This window comes from Colias philodice, chromosome 31 (assembly GCF_061535455.1).
Source record: "Colias philodice isolate Cphi_HAF_F1 chromosome 31, ilColPhil1 Martin Lab GWU primary, whole genome shotgun sequence".
Lineage (NCBI taxonomy): Eukaryota > Metazoa > Arthropoda > Insecta > Lepidoptera > Pieridae > Colias > Colias philodice.
This window is the reverse complement of record NC_143116.1, coordinates 4,366,012-4,390,666: the sequence shown is the minus strand read 5'-3', so window position 1 is coordinate 4,390,666 and position 24,655 is coordinate 4,366,012. Positions and strand designations below refer to the sequence as shown.

Here is a 24,655-nt window from a genome sequence, read left to right as displayed (position 1 = left end):
GTTGCTTGACACTAATTGCTCATAATTTTTAATGAAAAAGTACTTCCTACCATAAACAACACGAGTATTTTTTCTTTAAGCGTCTTATTTACGGTCCATCTTGACGTACAGCGTCTTATTCACGGTCAATCCCCGACGTACGTCGGCTCAAGGCCGCGGTGCTGGATGTATCCTACTGACGATCGTGCGCGCATCAAGCATGGCTAGGGTTGCCAACTTTTATTTGAAGAAATAGAGTATATCTGATTTTAAAGGAGGTAAATAAAGAGTAAATAAATATTTTTAAAAATGTATTTTTTTGTACTTTTTGCAGTAACTAAGAATTTTTCATTATTTTTAAATGAATTATATGAATCCAAACATTCCAAATCTAAATTTATATATTTCAAGAGCTCATTTTTAATTAATTTTTAATGAAGCTCGGTTTCTCTCTTCCCGCCACTTCACATTCATGACCGAAAAGACTCTTTCAGTAAATGCTAAAGTGGCGGGAACAGAGAGTATATAGCTAATCATTTTTTTTAAACAAACAAATTCGTCAAGATATTTTTTTTTTAATAAATTGCCATTTTTCTGCAGTGGACTTTTGCATAAAATCTGTGTTATTCAACAATTCGCCTTGGAGTTCTTTTAAAATAATAACTTCTGAATATAAACTGTCCATGTGTACAAGGTTGATCCAAAAGTAATGATAATTGGGATTTCCTGTGTACATAAAAATCAAAAATAACCGTTTCTTGCTTGTTCATGTACTCACTAAGTTATCACAAAAAAATCATATCAATAGGCCACGTTTCCAAGTATTTACATTAATTTCTGTTGGCAACACTAATCTGCTGTACGTCCGCGCTATTCACTGTCCATCTGCACGACGTTCGCGGTGGTGGGGGTGCTTGCTGGATGAAAAGTTGGTCGTGCACATCCAGCAAGATAATAATAATAATTATTGACGTACGTCAACGCTATTCACTGTCGTTTTGCGTCGTGCATCGTGTATGACCTTGGCGGGACGTACGTCAAGATGGACCGTAAATAAGACGCTTTATTTACGGTCCATCTTGACGTACGTCCCGCCAAAGTCTAAGGGCGCGTTCCCACCGTGTCGTGACGACAGATAATCGTGTAGTTTTAAGTGTCGTGGCTTATATGTTTAAATGGAGGTGTTCACATTTAGAACGACACAATTTACTGTCGTCTACGACAGTTTTTGCAGTGACGACACTTTGTCGTGACAGTGGGAACGGCAAGCACGACAGTCGTAAAACGATAAAAAATCGTGGACGGCAACTCTATGACGTCCATTGAACTCAGGAGAGTAAACGCACTAGTAATCACCAAGCGAACGCAGAGGCGACTAGATTTGTAGCTTGCTGATGATGTGTAAACGACAAAGCGACTGCCAGGAAACGATAAAATGTCGTCGCGATCCAATGGGAACAGCTAGATACGACAGTCGCTAAACGATAAAAAATGTTGACGACAAACAATCGTTATAATGGGAACAGGTAAAGACGACAGTCGTCGAACGATAAATTAGTCGTTACGACATAGTGGGAACGCGCCCATACACGATGCACGACGCCAAAACGACAGTGAATAGCGTTGACGTACGTCAATAATTATTATTATTATCTTGCTGGATGTGCACGACCAACTTTTCATCCAGCAAGCACCCCCACCACCGCGAACGTCGTGCAGATGGACAGTGAATAGCGCGGACGTACAGCAGATTAGTGTTGCCAACAGAAATTAATGTAAATACATACTTGGAAACTTAGATCATTAAGTAATGGATGGAGCACGCTGGCAAATGTTCTAACTAAACTTTCTGCCGGTTTTGGTGCGGGGAGGGTAACTCACACTTTGAATCACAATCACACATTCACAAAAATAATTTGTGTCTTTACAAACTCAAACTATTACAAAATGGACAGACTAGCATGTTTTTGCACACATACATCGATTACACAGAAAAATCTCTATACATATACGTAATAATACAATCGCTCTAAAGGGATGTAACCATATCGATATTACAAAAATAATAATTTTGTTGAAATTAGAAATAACATTAATATTGTATTCATAAAAAATACTACACAGGTCATTTGTAACGTTTTCATCATTATTATATGCATACGAAAAAACAATAAAACGCCATTTTATTTGTATTTGAATATGTATTTATTCAACACATCACATATTATATTCAATAAAATAAATATCGGTCCAGAAATTTTTATTATTTCTGTACCGAGGTGTCCATTCTGATTTTCTCCCACAGCATTCAATCCACCTTAGCCTTAAAGCAGGATTTTTTGTAAATCTGAAATATACGCAATATTCGTACATACATATAAATAAAGTAGCTGCTCCGCGTGGTTTCACCCCCGTGGCTCCACTCCTGTTGGTCGTAGCGTGATGATATATACCTTCCTCGATAAATGGGCTATCTAACACCGAAAGAATTTTTCAAATCGGACCAGTAGTTCCCGAGAATAGCGCGTTCAAACAAACAAACAAACAAACAAACTCTTCAGCTTTATAATATTAGTATAGATTACATAATAGAAAGGTTATAAGATTAACATAACAAAAAAAAAACGGCTAAATGCGAGTCGGACTCGCGCACGAAGGGTTCCGTACCATTAAAATGTTCTGCCAGTTAAAAGTAACCGAGCGTAAATTTTAATAAATATATACAAGACAAAATAAACATTATACTCCTTTTTATGCAGTTGTGTAAAATTTTAATATAATAAAGATTAATTCTCATCTCATTTCAAAATAGAAAACCATTTTTTTATCGACGTTCAAGTTAAAAGCAGTCCGTCACTAAGAAAGTCGTAAAAATTAACGACCTTTTAAGCGACGAGTTTTTAAATTTAACTCTATCACTAAGTTCATAAAGATTAAATTTGAATTTCTCTTCAAGATAGTCTCGCTACATCACTTTATAGTCTCGTGGGGAGTGCGGTTCAATATCGCGTTCTAAATTCAACTTTATCGCTTAGTTCATAAAGATTAAATTTGTATATTTTCTCTTCAAGATAGTCTCGCTACATCGCTTTATAGTCTCGTGGGGAATGCGGTTCAATATCGCGTTTTAAATTCAACTTTATCTCTTAGTTCATAAAGATTAAATTTGTATATTTTCTTTCCATGATAGTCTCGTGAGGCCGCATCAATGATCGAGTACACACATGACTCGATTATTTGTCTTGATCATATCGCTAAACGATACATCGACGATTATTAGAAATTGCATTTAATTAGAAATGTACGTTAAAAAAATAAAAAAATATACACAAATGAAAGGTTATTCCATCTTTTTTAATATTCGACATGTTTGAATTGCTTCTGCAAGACTTGACAGTGCAAAACGGCATTTTTAGCGGAGCACTCGCAGACGTCCTTTCGATGTTTTACGAATACGCAGAGTGTTCATAATCGATTACGCAAGTAGTTTTTATGAAAGCATAAGATTTTTCGATTCGAATAATCTTATACCTCGGCAAAAGGGGAAACGCCTGCGTGTGTTATCCATTACTTAATGATCTAAGCTTGGAAACGTGGCCTATTGATATGATTTTTTTGTGATAACTTAGTGAGTACATGAGCAAGCAAGAAACGGTTATTTTTGATTTTTATGTACACAGGAAATCCCAATTATCATTACTTTTGGATCAACCTTGTACACATGGACAGTTTATATTCAGAAGTTATTATTTTAAAAGAACTCCAAGGCGAATTGTTGAATAACACAGATTTTATGCAAAAGTCCACTGCAGAAAAATGGCAATTTATTAAAAAAAAAATATCTTGACGAATTTGTTTGTTTAAAAAAAATGATTAGCTATATACTCTCTGTTCCCGCCACTTTAGCATTTACTGAAAGAGTCTTTTCGGTCATGAATGTGAAGTGGCGGGAAGAGAGAAACCGAGCTTCATTAAAAATTAATTAAAAATGAGCTCTTGAAATATATAAATTTAGATTTGGAATGTTTGGATTCATATAATTCATTTAAAAATAATGAAAAATTCTTAGTTACTGCAAAAAGTACAAAAAAATACATTTTTAAAAATATTTATTTACTCTTTATTTACCTCCTTTAAAATCAGATATACTCTATTTCTTCAAATAAAAGTTGGCAACCCTAGCCATGCTTGATGCGCGCACGATCGTCAGTAGGATACATCCAGCACCGCGGCCTTGAGCCGACGTACGTCGGGGATTGGCCGTGAATAAGACGCTTTACTTTTTCCACGCTTATTTCACGGCACGGGATGGCACTTTATTTGCTAAATGATGTAAAAAAATAGTGTTAAAGTCCCAAATATTTTAAAAATACGGTAGAGAGCTACTGGCTGCCACGGGGTTCAAAGCGTACATAAATTAATGATTTAACAGAACGTCTAGATTCCATGTGTCAGTAGTCAGTACTGACGAGTGACGAGTGCGATATCTTTATCTAGCGGAGATTCTTGCCCAAGATCTAGCTGGTTTATTAGTTAATCATAATTAATAACATGTTAATTAATCAAACTGGCAAATAGTTTAAGGTAGAAAAGCGTGCAGAACTTTTTGTTTTAAATATAATTTTTTACTTAAATGCAGTTTTCAATGAAATAGTAAAACTGACACTATTAAAATTACTGTTATTATTTACAAATATTTTACTTTCAATAAAAAATATTCAAAGTATCCATTTTTCTATGATTTAATACCCATAGACAATAAATTACGGATACCACCACGGTTTCCCGCCAAACGATAATTTATTTTGACGTTTACTTTTAATCAAAGTGAAATCGAGAACCAACTTATTATGTGTTCTTTCATCACAAATAGATAGAAAACTCCGATATATTCTTTGTTATATTATGTTTTATTCATTATTTTGTATATAGTTGTTAATGAACTGTATTTTTGTTTATTAGTAAGCTTTATATGTGTACTTTTATACAATCATGTTATCCAAGTTAAGTATTAGGAAAAGTAAACATCTTTTAGCAAGAGTAGCTTCCAAATGCGCTCCTTGTGCCTTCTGCAGGCGGGAAGTAGACGATGAAGTTATTTATGGTAAACTATACGCTATTGGCGACATACATGTCCACTATTTTTGTGTGGTAAGTTATAAAAACGGTTGATATACATAGTTTAGAAATGGAACATCAAAGATGTGTCCTATGATTTTTGTTTATGCTTAAACATGTTAGAACTCACATTTGAACCCTATAAAGATACTATGGTATTCATGAACATTTACTTATTATATATTATAGTGATACAATCATATTATTAGACTTTATTAAAGTTAAATTATTTAAAACTGGCTTACCGCCCGCGGCTTCGCCCGCTTTGTCTCAAATCTAATAAATTATATACTAAAACCTTCCTAATGAATACAAAGGGACATAGGGGCAGAGCAAGCGATTTAGTTTTATACTATGAAGTGATTATATAGTGATGAGATCATAATATTAGACTTTGTTAAAGTTAAATTATGCTTTACTTACAAAAAACATGAAAATAATATCTAAGTATAGGATATTGTATATTTCAGCTGCTCTCATGCTGTCTAATTCAAAAGGGTAAAGATGAGGAAGGCCTCTTTGGTTTCCTATACCCTGATATTTTGGAAGAAATTAAAAGAAGCAAAAATCATGTAAGTAACTAGCCGTTTAATTACCAGTACCCCTACCATGAGTTGACATAGTTAAATCGTCTGACGTAACTACAATAGTAAACGTGAATAGTTCACGAGATTATTTTCCGTGGATGACGTATCTATCATCGAATAGTTATAAACTATGACATATGTCAAAATTAGAACTAATGGTGCAAAAATTGTATGGTTACTACAGCGAGTGTAGTATAGTTTACTATACGTTATCTACTGTAGTATACTATAATGCACCTCATGGTAGGCTTTTTAGTTCTAATACGGCACACTAGGGGGCGCTGTACGAAATTTCATACAAACCGCTTACTACAATCGCTAGCGAGTATCGTGTGCGTAAACTCATGGTAGACCTACTGAATAAATACAAAAATATAGCCTTTGTCTCTTATGAAAAAGGTAGTACTGGTTAAGGAAGATCATTATTTATTTATTTATTGTACCACACAAATTAACATTACAATGTACAGTTTATATTGTTGTATAGATGCATTACGGTCTGAGAATCAGATAGTGTCTATTTCCATACCCCAAAGTGATAAGAGAAAGGCAGAACAATGTTTGCCAGAATTGATGTAGTCAGTTGATAACAAATCACAGCAAGTCAACAAATATGATAACATAGTGAGGGTAGTTGGGTCATACGTTGTATAAACAACGTCTGAGCCCTAGGGAATTCAGAATTCAATGGATAGCGGAATTTTATAGTATTCGACAGCTAAGCATGTTCGGACAGGAAATAGTGACGACTACATTGACCACAAAACATTAAATCAAAAGTTACTTATATTATTATCTGTTTTCTATATGTAACTAGCGGTCCGCCCCGGCTTCGCCCGTGGTACATATTTACGTTTTCTCTACATAAAAACCATCCTCGTACTTCAAGGAATATAATAAAAAAAGAATTATCGAAATCGGTTCAGCCGTTCTCGAGTTATGCGCTTACCAACACATTTTGTGATTCATTTTTATATATAAGAAGATGAATTGTATTTAATTATTACAACATTCTTACAGAGGTGTTCATATTGTAACAAAGAAGGAGCGACCTTAGGATGTTCCATATCACAATGCAGGAAGCAGTTTCATTTGCCATGTGGCAGGGAGAAAAACGCCATTTCTATGTTCCACGGAAATTACAAGTAAGAAAAAACTGTATAAATACAAATATATTAAATTAAAGTTTTTATTTGTATGTTTTACTGTGTCCACGACTTCATCTACTTAAAATTGCAAAAGTTACTCCTTTATCATCAGCTATCTGTAAAATAGAGTAACATCAAAATCGATCTAGCCGTTTTAGAGATTACCCTGAACAAACAAACAGACAGATATAATTTGTAAAAGATGTACAGTGGATTTCATTAATAACGACCTCGGTTGTAACGACCTTTCGGTTATAGCGACGTCGAACTTACGTCCCTAGAATTTGAAGCATACTTTCTGTTGCCGCAACAAAATCGTGCGGAACGGAGCGTTGCGACTGCGTCATCGCGTCGTCACGTCGCGGCGCCGTGCGATTGGCCGCGGATTGACCCCACTGTCCTCTACGACTTGGACTCGCCACGCAACCGCTGAGCAGGACACTCCCTCACTAAAATTAATTATTCTACCAAACGCACTCTGTAATTTTTATTATTAAACTATATACGCACAAGTTTATTGTCTTCTTCTTTCGTCATCAACATTTTCTGGTCCTTCGAGCCGGATCACATCCTGGATTTTGGAGACGCAATCGGCGAAGAAGTAGCAAAATTACAGTGCAGTTTGGTAAGACGGCCAGCTAATTTATCCAACCCTGTAAAGCTTCATCTGAGTGATACTGTGCTTTGTATATTCCAGAGCTTTTGGTGTTGCTTGCCTCCTCACGTGCTTTTACGCAACCGAAGAATCTGCTTCACGTGGCACGTAAGTACTTGTAGCTTTTTACTTCAGTCATTATGTCTCTTTCTGAGCAAAAGGAGCTTAAGGATTTGAGGAAAAAAAGGGGGTTAATCAAATGTAGGTTAACGAATTTTAAGAAATATGTTTCGTCTTTTGAAAACGTGGATCTTGATACACATCAAAGGGCAGAACTAAAATTACGTATACCAGGTGCACAAAGTTTAATGAACGATTTCAACCAAGTACAAAGTAAAATCGAAGATCTTGTCCCGGAGTCAGAAACGGATAAACTCATAGAATCACGCGTAGAGTTTGAGAGGGAATATTATGTTGTCCTGGCGATGCTGGACTGCATGGTAAACCCAGATAATTCCGAGGATAGATCTAATAAATCCATTGACTGTTCCTTAGCGCACGACCATACGACCTGTAACAATTTTAATAACGATTCAGTAAAATTACCGACTATTTCTGTACCTAGCTTTGACGGTTCACATGAACACTGGGTAGAATTTCGCGACACGTTTTCATCCTTAATTCACAATTCGAAAACAATACCACCGGTTCAAAAATTTCATTATTTAAAGGCGAGTTTAAAAGGCGATGCCAAAATCGTTATAGAAAACGTTGAATTTTCATCCGAAAATTATCTGGTTGCATGGGAGCTTTTATTACACCGTTTTAATAACACGCGATTGATAGTGCAAAGTCACATTAAGGCAATATTTTCACTTCAAAACGTCTCAAGAGAATCGGCTATTCAATTACACAATTTAATTGATACAGTTTTAAAAAATTTACGTATTCTTAAAATCTTAGGAGAACCCACGGAATACTGGGACACTTTGATTATTTATATCGTAGTTTCAAAGTTAGATCCTACCACTGAACGCGAGTGGGAACAATTTAAAAACACATTTTATAAATTACATAAGGACAAAATTATTAAACTAAACGATTTATTAGAATTTATTAAAGAAAAAGCCGATTTATTAACTACACTATCCGTAAATCACAATAAACCTAGTATTTCAAATAACTCAAATAAATTTTCTACTTACCAAAATAAAAATTCATCATCCAAAATTCATTGCAACATAGTTTCGGATAACAAACAATCTAAATCGCAATCCAATAAGTCGCGCAGCCATTACAAGTCATGTTTGCTATGTAACGAAAGGCATCAGCTGTATTCATGCCAGAAGTTTCTCGACTTATCTCCGCAACATAGGGTTAATTTCATAAATGATAAAAACTTATGCATTAATTGTATGCGCCCAGGTCATTTAGTTGGTACTTGTCTTTTTGGTCCGTGTAGAAAGTGTGAACAAAGGCACAATAGTTTACTTTGTGATGCAATTAAATTATCACCAATTAAACAAAATACAGTGACGTTAACTACGTACGAGCACCCCTCGCTTACTAATACGCATCCCGTTTCAGTGGTTTCAGTAGATAACGCACACATGCAACTTCAATGTATTAATCACGCACAAACCGTTATGCATACAAAGGATGACAATTCTTCGCAACAGATTGTCATATTGTCTACGGCGATAGTTGAAGTATATAATGAATCGGGTGAGTATTATTGCGCACGCGCAGTTCTAGATAGCGGAAGCGAGCGATCCTTTATAACGCAATCGTTTGCAAATAAATTAAATATACGAATATTACAGTCCACTCAACATATTCACGGTGTAGGTAATTCTATTACGCAATGTTCGCAATCTTGTAACATTGAAATTAAATCGCGCGACGGGAGCTTCACTGCCCGTTTTCAATGTTTGATTTTGCCCCAAATTACATCAAAATTGCCTACAACCACGGTTAATTTAAATCAATTTAATATTCCTCACAATTTATTGTTAGCTGATCCCAATTTTTACGAAAGTCAACCTATTGATTTACTGATCGGTGCTGATTTATTTTGGGAATTAATAACCGAAGGAAAAATGCGCCTGAAAAGTGGTCCTTTCCTTCAAAACACCAAATTAGGTTGGATAGTGTCAGGTGCAATTAAACCTTTTCCGTATACTAGTAATAAAAAATTATCACATATTAATTGTAATTATTCGACGTTATCCACGGAAGATGATTCACTCGATAAGTTAGTTAGGAATTTCTGGGAATTAGAAGAATTATCCGCGCCTAGCAATAAATTACAGCAATTATCGAGCGAAGATAATATTGCTTGTGAGGAACATTTTATTCGCACAACACGTCGACTTTCCGATGGTCGTTTCTGTGTTTCAATTCCGTTGAAACAATCACCTGAGTTATTAGGTAATACACGCGCACAAGCTGAATGTCGTTTTTACGCGTTAGAGAAACGTCTTCAGCAAAATACTAATTATAAAAAGATGTATTCTGATTTTATACAGGAGTATATTAATTTAGGTCATATGAGTCTCGTCAATACGTATGGGAACCCGCACTATTTCCTACCGCATCATGGTGTGTTTAGGGAGCACGCCACCACAACTAAATTACGCGTAGTTTTTGATGCGAGTATGAAGTCTAGTTCCGGCGTATCATTAAACGACATACAAATGATTGGACCTGCTATTCAAGGTGACTTGATTTCTATTTTATTACGTTTTCGCGAGAATAGGTATGTTGCATGCGCTGACATTGAAAAATTTTACAGGCAATTGAATATTGCTGAAGATCAGCGTGACCTGCAGCTGATCTTGTGGCGGGATGATCCCTCAGAGCCGCTGAGGGTGTACCGACTCAACACCGTGACGTACGGAACGGCATCCGCACCGTATCTAAGTTGTAGATGTTTAAAGGAATTAGCCAAACACTCGAATATTCCGTATGTAGCCGATACTATTAATAATTGTTTTTACGTTGACGATCTCATAGTTTCATCGAATTCTATATCCGAATTAGAAAATATTTGTAAAGAAACTAGTAGTCTTTTAGATTCAGCATGTATTAAATTACGAAAGTGGATTTTTAGTCATAATTTAAATTTAATTACGCCTAGCGTTAATGAATCGCAAACACACGATCTATGTTTACTGAATAAAACTTGTAACAATAAAACTTTAGGTATCGGATGGAATAGTCTCGATGATTATATTTATTATTTCACACAAATTATACAAAAGAGTGAAGTAGTGACAAAACGTATTATTTTATCGTGCGCTTCACAAATATACGATCCGCTAGGATTATTGAGTCCGTTTATTACTATCGCAAAGCATTTATTACAAAGATGTTGGTTGTTAAAATTGACGTGGGATGAATCGGTTCCTAACGAAATTTCGCAAATATGGGATAAGTTTATAAATGGATTATCTTTTCTTAGTAGTTTACGAATACCGCGTCACGTTATGTGCATTGATCCAGTGCGAACCGAACTACATATATTTACCGATGCTTCACAGGTCGCGTACGGAGCTTGCGCATACGCTCGTACGATCAATGCAACAGCTGATGTCACAGTGCGCTTGATATGTTCGAAGGGTAAGATCGCGCCGACTAAACCTACAACTATACCTAGATTAGAGTTGTGTGGTGCGTTGTTAGGTGCACGATTATATTATAAGCTTATTGGATCACTGCGTTCAAACTTTAATAAAATTGTATTTTGGACAGATTCAACTATCGTTTTAGGATGGTTAGGTATGCCTATAAATTTATTAAAACCTTATGTTCAAAATAGGACGGCAGAGATTCACATTTCACGAGCTGACCAAGGAACATCCATGGCGTCACGTCGCAGGCAAGGATAATCCAGCCGATTTAGTCTCACGCGGGCAAAGTCTAGAAGCGCTTAGCTCCTCATCTTTATGGTTATTTTTACATAATGTACATTTTGAATTGCCCGAATTAAAACATTCCAAATTAATTAATTCAGATTTACCGGAAATTAAATCTACGAATATTTGTTGTCACATAAGTAATAATTTAAACGATAATTTAATTATTTTTTCTCGATTTTCACAATATAATAGACTTAAACGCGCAGCTGCTTATGTATTACGTTTTATTAATAACGCGCGAAATAAAACTAATAAGTGGACAGGTTTATTATCAGTCGAGGAATTAAATCGTGCTGAATTAACGTTAGTAAAGTTGAGTCAACAGGAATCGTTTCCCGATATTTACTATGCGCTTAAAAATAATAAAAATATAACGAATATATCAGGCTACAATCAAATTTCTAAATTAAATGTATTCTTTGACGCAAATAATAATTTAATTCGTGTAGGTGGGCGTATTCAAAATTCGCCAAATTTTAGTTTTAATAAAAAATTTCCTATTTTAATCGCAGCTAATCATCATTTTTCAGTTTTGCTTTTTCGGTTCGAGCATGAACGTTTACTCCACGCCGGGCCACAGCTTCTACTGTTTACGCTCAGAGAGATGTGGTGGCCGGTCGGCGGCAGAAACCTCGCTAGGAAGGTGGTACATTCGTGCATGCGCTGCGCACGACTGCAACCGACTACGGTCGCGCCTATTATGGGGAATCTACCGCAGGAGCGTCTGGACCCAGGTTATCCGTTTATACGTTGTGGTGTCGACTACGCTGGCCCAGTGTTCACGCTGAATCGTAAAGGCAGAGGTGCTAAGTTACAAAAATCGTACATATGCTTATTTATATGTTTTGTTACACGCGCGGTTCACTTGGAACTTGTTAGCGATCTATCGTCGGAATCATATCTCTTAGCTTTGAAACGTTTTATATCGCGGCGAGGTAAACCCGTGACTATCTTTTCTGACAATGGGAAGAATTTTGTCGGTCTCATGAATGAGTTCAAAAAATTTTTAGCTACCTGTTCTGATGAAATTAAAGCATATGCAACTTCGCAAAATATTAATTTTAAAATGATACCTTTTTACGCTAGTCATTTCGGGGGATTGTGGGAAGCTGGAGTAAAAAGCTGCAAGCACCATCTCAAACGTGTAGTAGGTAACGCACATTTAACGTTCGAGGAGTTTAGCACAGTATTGACCCAGGTTGAAGCTGTCCTGAACTCCCGTCCTTTGTCCCATCTTTCCACAGATCCCAATGATTTCCTTCCACTTAGCCCTGCACATTTCCTGGTTGGTCGTCCGCTGACTGCACCTGTAACGGCTGAGCTGCTATACGACGTGCCTGAGCTTCGTCTCCCGAGGTTCCAGAGGGTGGAACAAATACGCCAGCACTTTTGGAATCGTTGGTCCAAAGAGTATGTCTCCGAGATGCAAACGCGAACCAGATGGCACCAGCACAAGGGGGATCTCAAGGAGAACACGCTCGTTCTCATTAAGGACGACCGATTGCCGCCGTTGAAGTGGAGCTTGGGGCGCATCCGAGCGACATATCCGGGGAAGGATGGAGTAGCACGAGTGGCCGACATTCGTACTGCAGACGGCATCGTGCGTCGGGCGTTCACTAAAATTTGTCCGCTTCCTTCACCAGATAGCTGATTCTTCGCTTCGTGGTCGACAGTTCGTTGGAACCAGCACGTTCCAAGGCCGGGAGCATGTTGCCGCAACAAAATCGTGCGGAACGGAGCGTTGCGACTGCGTCATCGCGTCGTCACGTCGCGGCGCCGTGCGATTGGCCGCGGATTGACCCCACTGTCCTCTACGACTTGGACTCGCCACGCAACCGCTGAGCAGGACACTCCCTCACTAAAATTAATTATTCTACCAAACGCACTCTGTAATTTTTATTATTAAACTATATACGCACAAGTTTATTGTCTTCTTCTTTCGTCATCAACACTTTCGTATAAATCCATTCGGCAATAGCGACTCCGGATATAACGCCTAATTCGGGTATAACGACTTGTTTTTATGAACTATTTGGGACAGATTCCTAGAAATTCATTGCGGATATTGAGACGGAGTCGGCAAAGGCGCAAAGACTCATTCATCAACTTTAACTATTAAGCTTGTATTATGTAGGAATGTAAACAAAGGATAAGAATCTTTTGTTTACATTCGCAGATGGTCAAGTGATTTGTTTCTGTGTAGGATTACTTAGCACGTGCATGAAGTTAAAATTATGAATCAGTTACGTATCAATTTCCAGTGAGTAAACATCGTTTCTTAAACTTGTGAAAATGGCTCCTAGACGTACATTTACTGTTAAAGAAAAAGTAAACTTAAGCAGTGCACTATAACTCGTTTTTTTAATAAAAGCCTTGTATAATATAAATAAGTGATAAATAAATAACTACGTATGTATATATACATAATGTACGTGATTTTTTATTATGTATTTCGGATATAGAGACCTCCGGATATAGCGACAACATTAAAGTGGTCCCTCCGCCGTCGTTATAACCGAAATCCACTGTATATGCATTTGCTTAAAAGAGGTTATTTCAATACTACAAACTGACACTACACATATGTTCTTATATTGCCTTGTAGTTCGCGTATTGCCTGAGTAGATCCCGTATTGTCTGAGTAGTTCGCGTATTGCCTGAGTAGCTCCCGCATTGCCTGAACAGTTACCGTATTGTCCGTGTAGTTATCGTATAGCTTGAGTAGTTCTCGTATTGTTGCCTGAGTAGTTCCCGTATTGCCTGAGTAGATCCCGTATCGTCTGAGTAGTTCTCGTATTGCCTGAGTAGTTCTAGTATTGCCTGAACAGTTCTCGTATTGCCTGAGTAGTTCCCGTATTGCCTGAACAGTTCTCGTATTGTACGAGTAGTTCTCGTATTGCCTGAGTAGATCCCGTATCGTCTGAGTAGTTCGCGTATTGCCTGAGCAGTTCTCGTATAGCCTGAGTAGTTCTAGTATTGCCTGAACAGTTCTCGTATTGCCTGAGTAGTTCCCGTATTGCCTGAACAGTTCTCGTATTGTACGAGTAGTTCTCGTATTGCCTGAGTAGATCCCGTATCGTCTGAGTAGTTCGCGTATTGCCTGAGCAGTTCTCGTATAGCCTGAGTAGTTCTCGTATTGCCTGAGTAGTTCTCGTATTGTCTGAGCAGTTCTCGTAGAGCCTGCCAACTTCAAGTCAGTCAGTTTTATTGAATAAATAAAGCATTTATTTTATATTTTCAGATCATTCTGCTGGAAGCATGCGCCCAAACAAAAGGTAGCAAGTAACATTTTGGACAACATTAAAGAAAGAAAGATAAAAGAAAGGAAATTAAAAGCTATAGTGGGGAAGGGGGAAATGAAATCTGAAGGTAATTTGACCGGTTGGTTGGTTGGTAGGTCTTCCAAGCCAGAGGTCGTGGGTTCGATTCCCACCCGGGGCAAATATTTGTGTGATGAACATAGATGTTTGCTCTGTGTCTGGGTGTTAATTATCTATATGAGTGTGTATTTAAAATTATATATGTATGTTTATCAGCCGTCTGGTTTCCGTAACACAAGCGAAAGCTTAGTATGGGATCAGATCGAGCAGTGTGTGAAAAAAAAAATTTACTATTTTATTATTTCAACAACATAGTCAATACTAGCTTTATGTTTCTCTGTGTCGCGTTATCCGCAGGCAAAAGCTAGTATTTCTGTATTTTGTGTTATATTGGTACATAAGCTTCCTCACTGCCAAGTATCATCAAAATTGGTTCAGTGGTTTTTGCGTGCAAGAGTAATTATAAACATACGTCCATACATTCTTAACAACTTTCCCGTTGCTCCGCTCCTGTTGGTCTTAGCGTGATGATATATAGCATATAGCCTCGATAAATGGGCTATCTAACAGCGAAATAATTTTTCTAATCGGACCATTAGTTTTTGAGATAAGCTTGTTCAAACATACAAACTCTTCAGTTATATAATATTATACTAGCAATGCCCTGCGGTTTCACCCGCATAGATAGCGATATCGTTACAGTGAAAAGTCTACTACAGGTCGGACTATAGGTTTAATTTTTAATCACATGAAAATCACCTTTACCCCGTCCCGCACTACGGCCTTTTTTTTTTTTTTTTAGTGGGGAAATCTTTCATAGATACCCACGGCCTCCGGGGGAGGGGCCGTGGGTTATGTCGGATTCCTACCGACCAAAACCCCACTGTGTTCCGTCAAGATGCATATTGGTAGAATTCCTCCGTGACCCCCGCACTACGGCCTGCTCGAACAATATACCTACTATTTTCTGTAGATTGACACTTTTAAAAATTCGTTATATATTTTGAATGGAATATCCAATTCTTTTCATTTAAAAAGCATTTTGCTGGTATTGAAACAGTCTATAATAAAACATCATTTAATGGGATAAGGATTAATATATGTGTAATGGATAACATGGTTTGATTACTGTCGGCACTTCTATTTACTTTGAAAACGTAAAAAAGTTGTTGTAGTAACATAACTACTGAAGATGGACATATGGTATCGCGGACTTTCTTGTAGATATTGATCCATTCTATAATACCGTAGAACATTTTTTTGTTCTATCTTCAATAGATTCCGCAGCGCACGCGATGACAGAAGTTTTATTGAGGATTTTTTTACACCTTGGGTTACATTATTGCATTTTTGGTAAGGATCTCTAATTTTTTTGAAAATGCAATATAGCCTATGTTGCTCAGTAAAGATGCAGCAATGCAATGGTGAAATAATTTTTGAAATCGGTCCAGTAGTTTATGCGTGAATACCATACATACATACATACATACATACATACTTACAAACTTTTCCTCTTTATAATATTAGTATAGATAAGATATGTTTTTAAAGTTAAACTTTAGGCGCGTTGAGAGTAAAATTGTAATGTCGCGTCATGGCAATACCTTCTCCTCATGGAGTAAGGCGATTTTGGTATCTTTGCATCTTAACACGTTAGGTGCGAAACAGGGCTTGAAACACCCTGTCCGTGTCTCGTCGTTATAGCGGTAGGAAAAAACTAAAACTTCTCTGTCGTGCGGGCGGCATAACTTCCATCTGGTTCAGTGTAGGAAAGTGATAACTATATATCTGAGATGTGCTATTGATTCCTAGTTCAATGGTATACCGACCTTAATACCGGATTTCTTAGACCTCGTGCCGCACTGAAAAAATAAAAATTTGCACCCTTTGTCTTATTTGGCGCCAAAAAAAGGATTTTGGTCTCCTACGGGCGGTGGGGTTTAATATGCCTCGTGCCGCCACCATCTCTGGTATAGGACAAGGTTTAAAACAACCCGTAACGCAGTAATGGAAAGTACAGATATATCTGTGCCGCTGGGAATGTGTTAAAGAAGTTTCACTTCTGACACGTGTGCTTTTTTATTACAGATATACAACAAGATATGGTATGTGTTATATGCTATGAAAAAGTGGATGCTTTTCCGTCTTTGTTGACTTTTTGGCCGCCTTGCTGTGCGAGAGATGCCTGGTTCCATAGATCTTGTTTGCAGGTAAAGTTTAGTTTTGAGTTAGTTCATACAGTTTAATAGGGAATATGCATAAAATTTGAAATGGCCTAAAATATTTTTCTCTCGAATGCTTATTATCGTAATATTATAATGAAAAGGTTTTTTTTTTATTTACTTATTATTTAAACCCCTAAAATAATATTCAAAAAGTGCAAAATAAGGGAGCGAAATTCAAACTTCCAAAACGCGCCACCATTGGTCGAACGAAATGTGACGTCATCTGACACGACATTGTATTCATCACTCCACAGTAAACACTAAGGTGAACACCCACTGGACGTGTCATGTGACGTCACGCAAAGCGCGAGCAATATGGCGGCGTTTGAACTGCTTAAACTTTTTTAAAGTTTTAAATTTCATTTTTAAAAATATCTAGAGTATTTTGAAGCCCATTAATATATTTTTTAATAGTAAACTATTAATTTAAGACAAAAAAGAATAACATGAATATTCCCCATTGTAGTGAGGTGAAATAATATAAATTGTATGTATGATAAATACATTAAATAACTAGGCACTTAGTTTAAACAATCTGGAGATAGTATTTTCTTTCGTTTGCGTCGTTGTTTACGCGAGTATTATATAGTAGTTGTGCCCAGCAGTTTTACCCGCATTGCTCCGCTCCTGTTGGTCTGAGCGAGATGATATGTATCCTACAGCCTTCCTCAATAAATGGGCTATCTAACACCGAAAGAATTTTTCAAATCAGACCAGTAGTTCCTGAGATTAGCGCGTTCAAACAAACTCATCAGCTTTATAATATTAGTATAGATCTATACTAATATTATAAAGAGGAAAAGTTTGTAATTATGTAATTATGTATGTATGTATTGTTTTCACGCATAAACCTCTTAACAGATTTTGATGAAATTTGGCACAGACAATCTTTAGACCCTGAGAAAGAACATAGTACATAGTATATTGCGAAATATGTACCACGGGCGAAGCCGGGGCGGACCGCTAGTTTATAACAAAATGTTTGACAAAAACAGATAAATTTTTTATTATTTTTCAGCGAATGGCTTTAAGTGCAGGCATGCACTATTTAAAATGTCCGCTATGTAATGATAAAGAACAATTCTACAATGCTGTTATGAGCCAAGGGTATTACATACCGGATAGGTAAGTGAAGTTTATTCTTGTGCATAAAAATATATATTTATATCTAAAAAATTAATCCCTATTTCCCTTAAAAATGAATCGCTATTGCCCTTGGTCACACACAGCATCACGCGTGAACGGCTTGACCGATTTAGATGATTATTTTCTCTGCTGTGTTCCTTGTTGTCAATAGAATAATCTTATGAAGGAAAAACCTAAGAAATGTTTAGCAAAAAAAAAGAAACTTCTGTCGGTTTGGCTGATAAATTAAAAAGAGTGTTTGTGCCGAGCACACGTGTTAGAAGTGAAACTTCTTTGGCAAGATTCAAAGATACCATCGTCGCCTTACTCCATGACGTGACGGTATTGCCATGACGCGACTTTGAAATTTTACTCCAACGCGCCTAAAGAAGTTTCACTTCAAAAAGAAACATAAATAATAGAAATAAAAACATTGAGATAATATTACTTCGTATGGAGGAGACACCACGAACAAAATCTGTGCGCCATTTTTTTGCTCTAACTAAGTTTTAAAAATTATTATCTAGTTAGGTACTTACCGATGAAAAGTTATGTTAGTCACTTTTCCGTATTATTTGTATTATTTGTGCAATATCGTAACACACACGAAGGCATATTTGATGCGTTTCACTTTAAAACAAAAAATGAGCGTGCAGTTAAGCCATATGGCTTATGTTGAGCGGAACATAAGTGATGTAGGCGGTGTCGTCTCCATATGTATATCTCAATGAATAAAAATAATATATTTTTCAGAGACGCAGCATGGGAATTGGAACAGAATGCATTCGCTGAAATATATGAGAGGAAGATCGTTTGCAATGTGCCGGAATGCAAGTGTCCACAAGGAAGGGAATATGATGTCGATAACGGGTAATTATTAATAAAATCCATACTAATATTATAAATGCGAAAGTAACTCTCTCTGTCTGTCTGTTACTCAATCACGCCTAAACTGCTGAACCAATTTGCATGAAACTTGGTATAGAGATATTTTGATACCCGAGAAAGGACATAGGCTACTTTTTATCCCGGGAAAATGACGCAATCCCGGAAATCCCACGGGAACGGGAACTATGCGGGTTTTTCTTTGACTGCGCGGGCGGAAAGCTAGTATATTATGAACTAGCCATGCCCTGCGGTTTTACCCGCATTGCTCCTGTTGGTCTTAGCGTGATGACTGATGATATATAGCCTTACTCGATAAATGGGCTATCTAACAGTGAAATAATTTTTCAAATCGTACCAGTTGTTCCTTAGATTAGCGCGTTCAAACAAACTCTTCTTCTTTATAATATTAAGTATAGATTATTTATACTGTATACTAGTGGTCCGTCCCGGCTTCGCCCGTGGTACCTACATGTTTAAACTATCCTATCTCTCAAGTTGGATCGAACTGCACATGGTGTGCGAATTTTATTATAATCGGTTAAGTGGTTGGAGTCCATTGAGGACAAACATTGTTACACGAGATTTATATATATTAAGACTAATTATATTTTGTTCTTTTTCAGTCCATGGGATATAAAACTATGTTTATTATGCGGTAGTGTAGGCGCACACGCACAATGCGCGGACATACATACAAATTTATATGTTTGTGCTGTGTGCGAACCGGCTGCGCCTAGTGATGTGGAGTACTTGGAAGCTATCGATAGATGTGAGTCACATCGGTTTTTGTTTAGCCGTCTTCTTTTATATGACGTGTATGAGTTAGAGTTACTTAGAGGCTATCGATAGACGTGAGTCGCATCTGATTTTGTTTAGCCGAGGATTTGATTTTGTGCGTTTTTTGACTATGACCCTAAAAAAGGTACTATTAAAAGACAAAATGTTACATTCATATAGTTTTTGCTATAGCCACTGCGGATTGAACGCTATCGATAAACGTGAATCGCATCGGTTTTTGTTTAGCAAGTGTGTGTGTGAACCGGCTGCACTGGACGTGATTCATGAGTTCCATCAATCATGTTTTTTAAAGTATTTATCGAATTTTAATCTATTTTACAGTATCGCTCCCAGATCCAAATCAAAATATGTCAAGATCGAGGCAAGGACCGAGGATGCCAAGCCGAATGTCCTTAAGACGAACAAAACCCAAGTTATTTGTTAATAATATGTAAGTAAAATGTTTTATTTTTTTGGAAATTAAAAAAAAAAACATTTTATAGCCAAAAAAAAAACATTTAAAATTATTAGGCTATTTTTTTGTTTATCATTTTAAGTTTTTAATATGAAAATTCAATATATATACTAGTGGTCCGCCCTGGCTTCGCCCGTGGTACCTACATGTTTAAACTATCCTATCTCTCAAGTTGGATCAAACTGCACATGGTGTGCGAATTTTATTATAATCGGTTAAGTGGTTTTAGGAGTCCATTGAGGACAAACATTGTGACACGAGATTTATATATATTATATATAACTAGAACAATACTGCAATACAATAATGCGTGTTATTTATATTTCACAGGCCGTCAAGTTCGAATGTAAATCAAGAAAAAGTTCAAGCAAACGATCAGAGTAAGTATGTTTTTTTTTTATTATTTTTCATTTTTCTTTAGGCGCGTTTAGAGCAAAATTTCAAGGTCACGTCATGGCAATACCGTCACGTCATGAAGTAGGGCGACGATTTTGGAATCTTGCCAAAGAAGTTTCACTTCTGACACGTGTGCTCGATACACACGCTCTTTTTTATTAATTTATATTATATAAAAATTTGGATTCCATATTCCAAGAAATACTGACTGATTTTTTTAGATAAATATCATTTTTATATATTTTCTTCTTTGTCTAAGACTAACAAGTTTAAATAACAAAAAGAATAAACCACACATAATTTTGATCTGTTATTCATTTATCTACAACGGATAAACACATTTTAATGAAAGCTAGTTCTTCACTACATAGTATAAAACAGAGTCGCTTTCTCTGTCTGTCCCTTTGTATGCTTAAATCTTTAAAACTACGCAACGGATTTTGATGCGGTTTTTTTTAATAGAGTGATTTAAGAGGAAGGTTTGGGCGAAGCCGCGGGCGGTAAGCTAGTATATTTATGAAACTTGGTTATAAACGTTTATTTTTCTTAACAGCATCACAAAACACATTAACAAGCAGAAGCGAGTTAAATCTAAAACCGCCGAGGCGAAGAATTTTCGAGCCATACTACAAAAATTTGGAAAATAAACTACAATCGCCCATAAAACTGTTGGAAAAGAAGTTATGCGAGAAATTGGAAGACATCGAAACTCTCGACAGTTTAGCGTGGAACTCTAGCGAAGTGATAGATGTTATTAGAGAGAAAATACGGAAGCCGAGGCCTTTGGCTGTGAAGAAGAAAATTGTGAAGTGAGTAAATTTTATTCAAATTTTAAAGAATCTGTATTTCTATACTAATCTGTACTGTATTATAAAGCTGAAGAGTTTGTTTGTTTGAACGCGCTAATCTCAGGAACTACTGATCCGATTTTAAGTATGATTTCGGTGTTAAAAAGCCCATTTATCGAGGAAGGCTATAGGCTATATATCATCACGCTAAGACCAACAGGAGCGGGGCAATGCGGGTAAAACTGCACAGCACAGCTAGTATTATAAGTAATCCTACTATAATATTATAAATGCGAGAGTATGTCTGTTTGTCTTTCACATCGCATCATATCTAAATTTCATTGTAATCGGTTCAGTAGTAATTGCGTGAAAGAGTAACAAACACACACATACACATCCTCACAAACTTTCGCATTTATAATTAATATTATATTAGTAGGATTGATAACAATAGAAGAATTTCATCTAATTGAAGCATGTTTTTTTATTTTTTTGTATATTTGGCACATACATAACTATAAGAAAATCTTTATTTTTCAGTTCCGTCATAGACAACGTTCTTAATAATATATTGAAAGAGCGAACAAAAATAAAAGAACCCGTAAAAGAATGGATATCGCCTAAAAAGAGCTGTGACATAACAGATGCTGTTTCTCAGGTACAATAGCTCAAAATGTAACATTTATTCTTAATATTGCCATATTTGAAAATATACAATTTACATCTATCTCTATTTTTTATTTCTTATCTATATCTATTTAAGAACAGTTTTATTTTTATTCCAGAAAATGGAAGTAGATTTCACTCAAGATATAAAGCAAGAACATAGCAACACTCAAGAAAATCCTATAATATGTCAAAATTTTACAAATATGTCGAACAAAAATAATATAGAAAATGAAAAACATATGGACACTTCCAATATACTAACTGAAGAGTTTCTTGATAAAAATCTACCGATCATTAGTCCTAAATCAAAACCGGTAATTGTCAATACCGATTCAGCCATCGAAATATCTAAAAACGATCAAAAACTAGATATAAACGTAGTTAAAATCGCGCCAAGTGACAAAGATAAAATTGTCCCGCTAAAATTCAGTCCGCGTAAAGAAATTGCAGGCAAAAACATAGACATCGATGTAGAAAGCTTCAAAAATCAATACTTGAACGAAGTCACCAACAAAAATAAAACCGATTCAAAACATACGGTAGAAGAAAAATCGAAAAACCGTTCCAAAATTCGAAAGACCAAAGACAAGAGACGTGAAAAAAATAAAAGTGTCAAATCGAAGATTAAAAAACGTTACGTCACAGATAAAGTAAAGAGCAAAAGCAACATCAATTTAGTCTTTGACATGTCAGAGAATATTGCCAGCAAAAAAAGTAATAAAGTGTCACGCAGAAAAAGGCGCGAAACCGAACTGTCAATACGCGATAAAAATATTCACGTCAATATAAAATGGAAGAAAGAACAATTGAAGTTAAAAATAACGAAATCGAAGGAGGAAAGAAAAGTTTTGAAGCAATATGTGTTGAATTATCCAGAAAATTCTCAAAGCGGTGTGCTTTTAAAACCGGACACGGAAATATCGCCTATTCGAAAAAAATTAAAGAAATCTGAAAAAAAATCGGATAATTTAGTGCAAACATCTATTGCTAACTTTTTTAAAATAAAAGTGCCTGAATAATAACTTTTGTAATATTAAAATTTATTTTTTTACACGACTGGTGTAGTGTAAAAGGAAGTTATATTTAGCCCTAATTTTCCATTGAGTTACTACTTACTATGTACTACGTACTAGAGAGGGCATCGCTACTACACTCTTTGTAACACGAGTTAGAGGCAAACGTCACAAACTCATCGCTTAATCTATGACTCACTAGCCGCCACACTTGTCGCACAGATTTTGTTCGTGGTGTCCTCTATACGTAGTAATAATACCTCAATGTAATGTTCTCTATATTTTTTATACATTGTATACAGTACTGATTTTAAGTAAGTTAAGCTTAGATTCCACCGCACTTAACTATATATTATATTAATAAGAATAGAATGTATTAATAATTATTATTATATACCGTCTATTCTATAGAATAACTAATTTATTTATTATTTACCCTTAGTTTTTGTCTATGATACAATATTTTCCAAGACTATCCATACTAATATTATAAATGTCTGAAAACTGTAAACTCTGTCTGTCTGTCTGTTACTCAATCACGCCTTAACTACTGAACCAATTTGCATGAAATTTGGTATGGAGATATTTTGATACCCGAGAAAGGACATAGGCCACTTTTTATTGCGAAATATGTACCACGGGCGAAGCCGGGGCGGACCGCTAGTATTTTATAAAATGACATATAATTCTGAAAATATATTGAACTCGCGATCCACCTCGGCTTCGCCCGTGGTACATGTTTACGTTTTATCTCCTTATGAACCATCCTCGTACTTGAAGGAGTATTATAAAAAAAGATTTAACGAAATCTGTTCAGCCGTTCTAGCTTACCAACACATTTTTGGATTCATTTTTGTTACTTATATAATTGTAATTGAAAAATTAAAACCAGTCTGATTTATGCAATAATAAAATAAAACTACAGCAGACTATAAATATTAGAGATGGGCCGAGCATAACCGTCACCGAATACGAACATTCGGCCGAATATTCGGTACAGCTAGATACCTATATTTTGCATTATGTTATTATCTTTTTACCACCCTACTTACTACTACTTCGTTGAAAAAAAGCGTCAGTAACGACAAAATCAGAAAGCTACACTCCAAAATACTTACCCCATTATGTGATTCAGTGGAATATGAATATTCGGTAAAGCCGAATATCGAATATAAAACGAATATTCGGCCCATCTCTAATAAATATGCATTTTATAATATGAATGAATAACGGGCCACAATAAATTTGTTAAAATATTCTTATTTCAAATATATTCTATAGTTATAACATAATTCATCCCTGTATCCTTACTATAGCTGTAAACGTTCATATACATATTATTATCAATAAAATATATTTTTTTTTGAAGATGTTGTTTTATTTTCCTAATAAAAATTACCACATACCTATCTTTTGTATTCGGCATTTCATTTCAACAAGTTTCAACAGTTAGTATTTAGTCTGTGATATTAGTATAGATTTAATACATTCGTGTTCGCTATTCGCCAGTCGAAGTTATATTCGATGAAACAATAGCCCGGTTTACACGCACGCTCTTTCGCACGATTCGGCTTTCACGCGGGAAAGAGCGAGCATTTAAACGATGACAGAGTGAACGAGATTGCGCGTCCA

The 24,655-nt window shown here is 36.0% G+C and overlaps 1 protein-coding gene across 1 annotated transcript; it reads left to right on the top strand.

The window, feature by feature from the left end:
* The first annotated feature begins 4,781 nt into the window (after positions 1 to 4,781).
* On the top strand, positions 4,782 to 23,488 carry LOC149475236 (uncharacterized). Its single transcript, XM_089713568.1, has 13 exons — positions 4,782 to 5,130; positions 5,568 to 5,669; positions 6,705 to 6,829; positions 14,589 to 14,716; positions 16,756 to 16,877; positions 17,911 to 18,017; positions 18,771 to 18,887; positions 19,529 to 19,674; positions 20,025 to 20,133; positions 20,488 to 20,537; positions 21,107 to 21,362; positions 21,882 to 21,999; positions 22,127 to 23,488. Exons 1-13 carry the CDS (start codon positions 4,972 to 4,974, stop codon positions 23,027 to 23,029), a joined length of 2,442 nt encoding a protein of 813 aa, XP_089569694.1. The 5' UTR covers positions 4,782 to 4,971; the 3' UTR covers positions 23,030 to 23,488.
* The last annotated feature ends 1,167 nt before the right edge of the window (positions 23,489 to 24,655 follow it).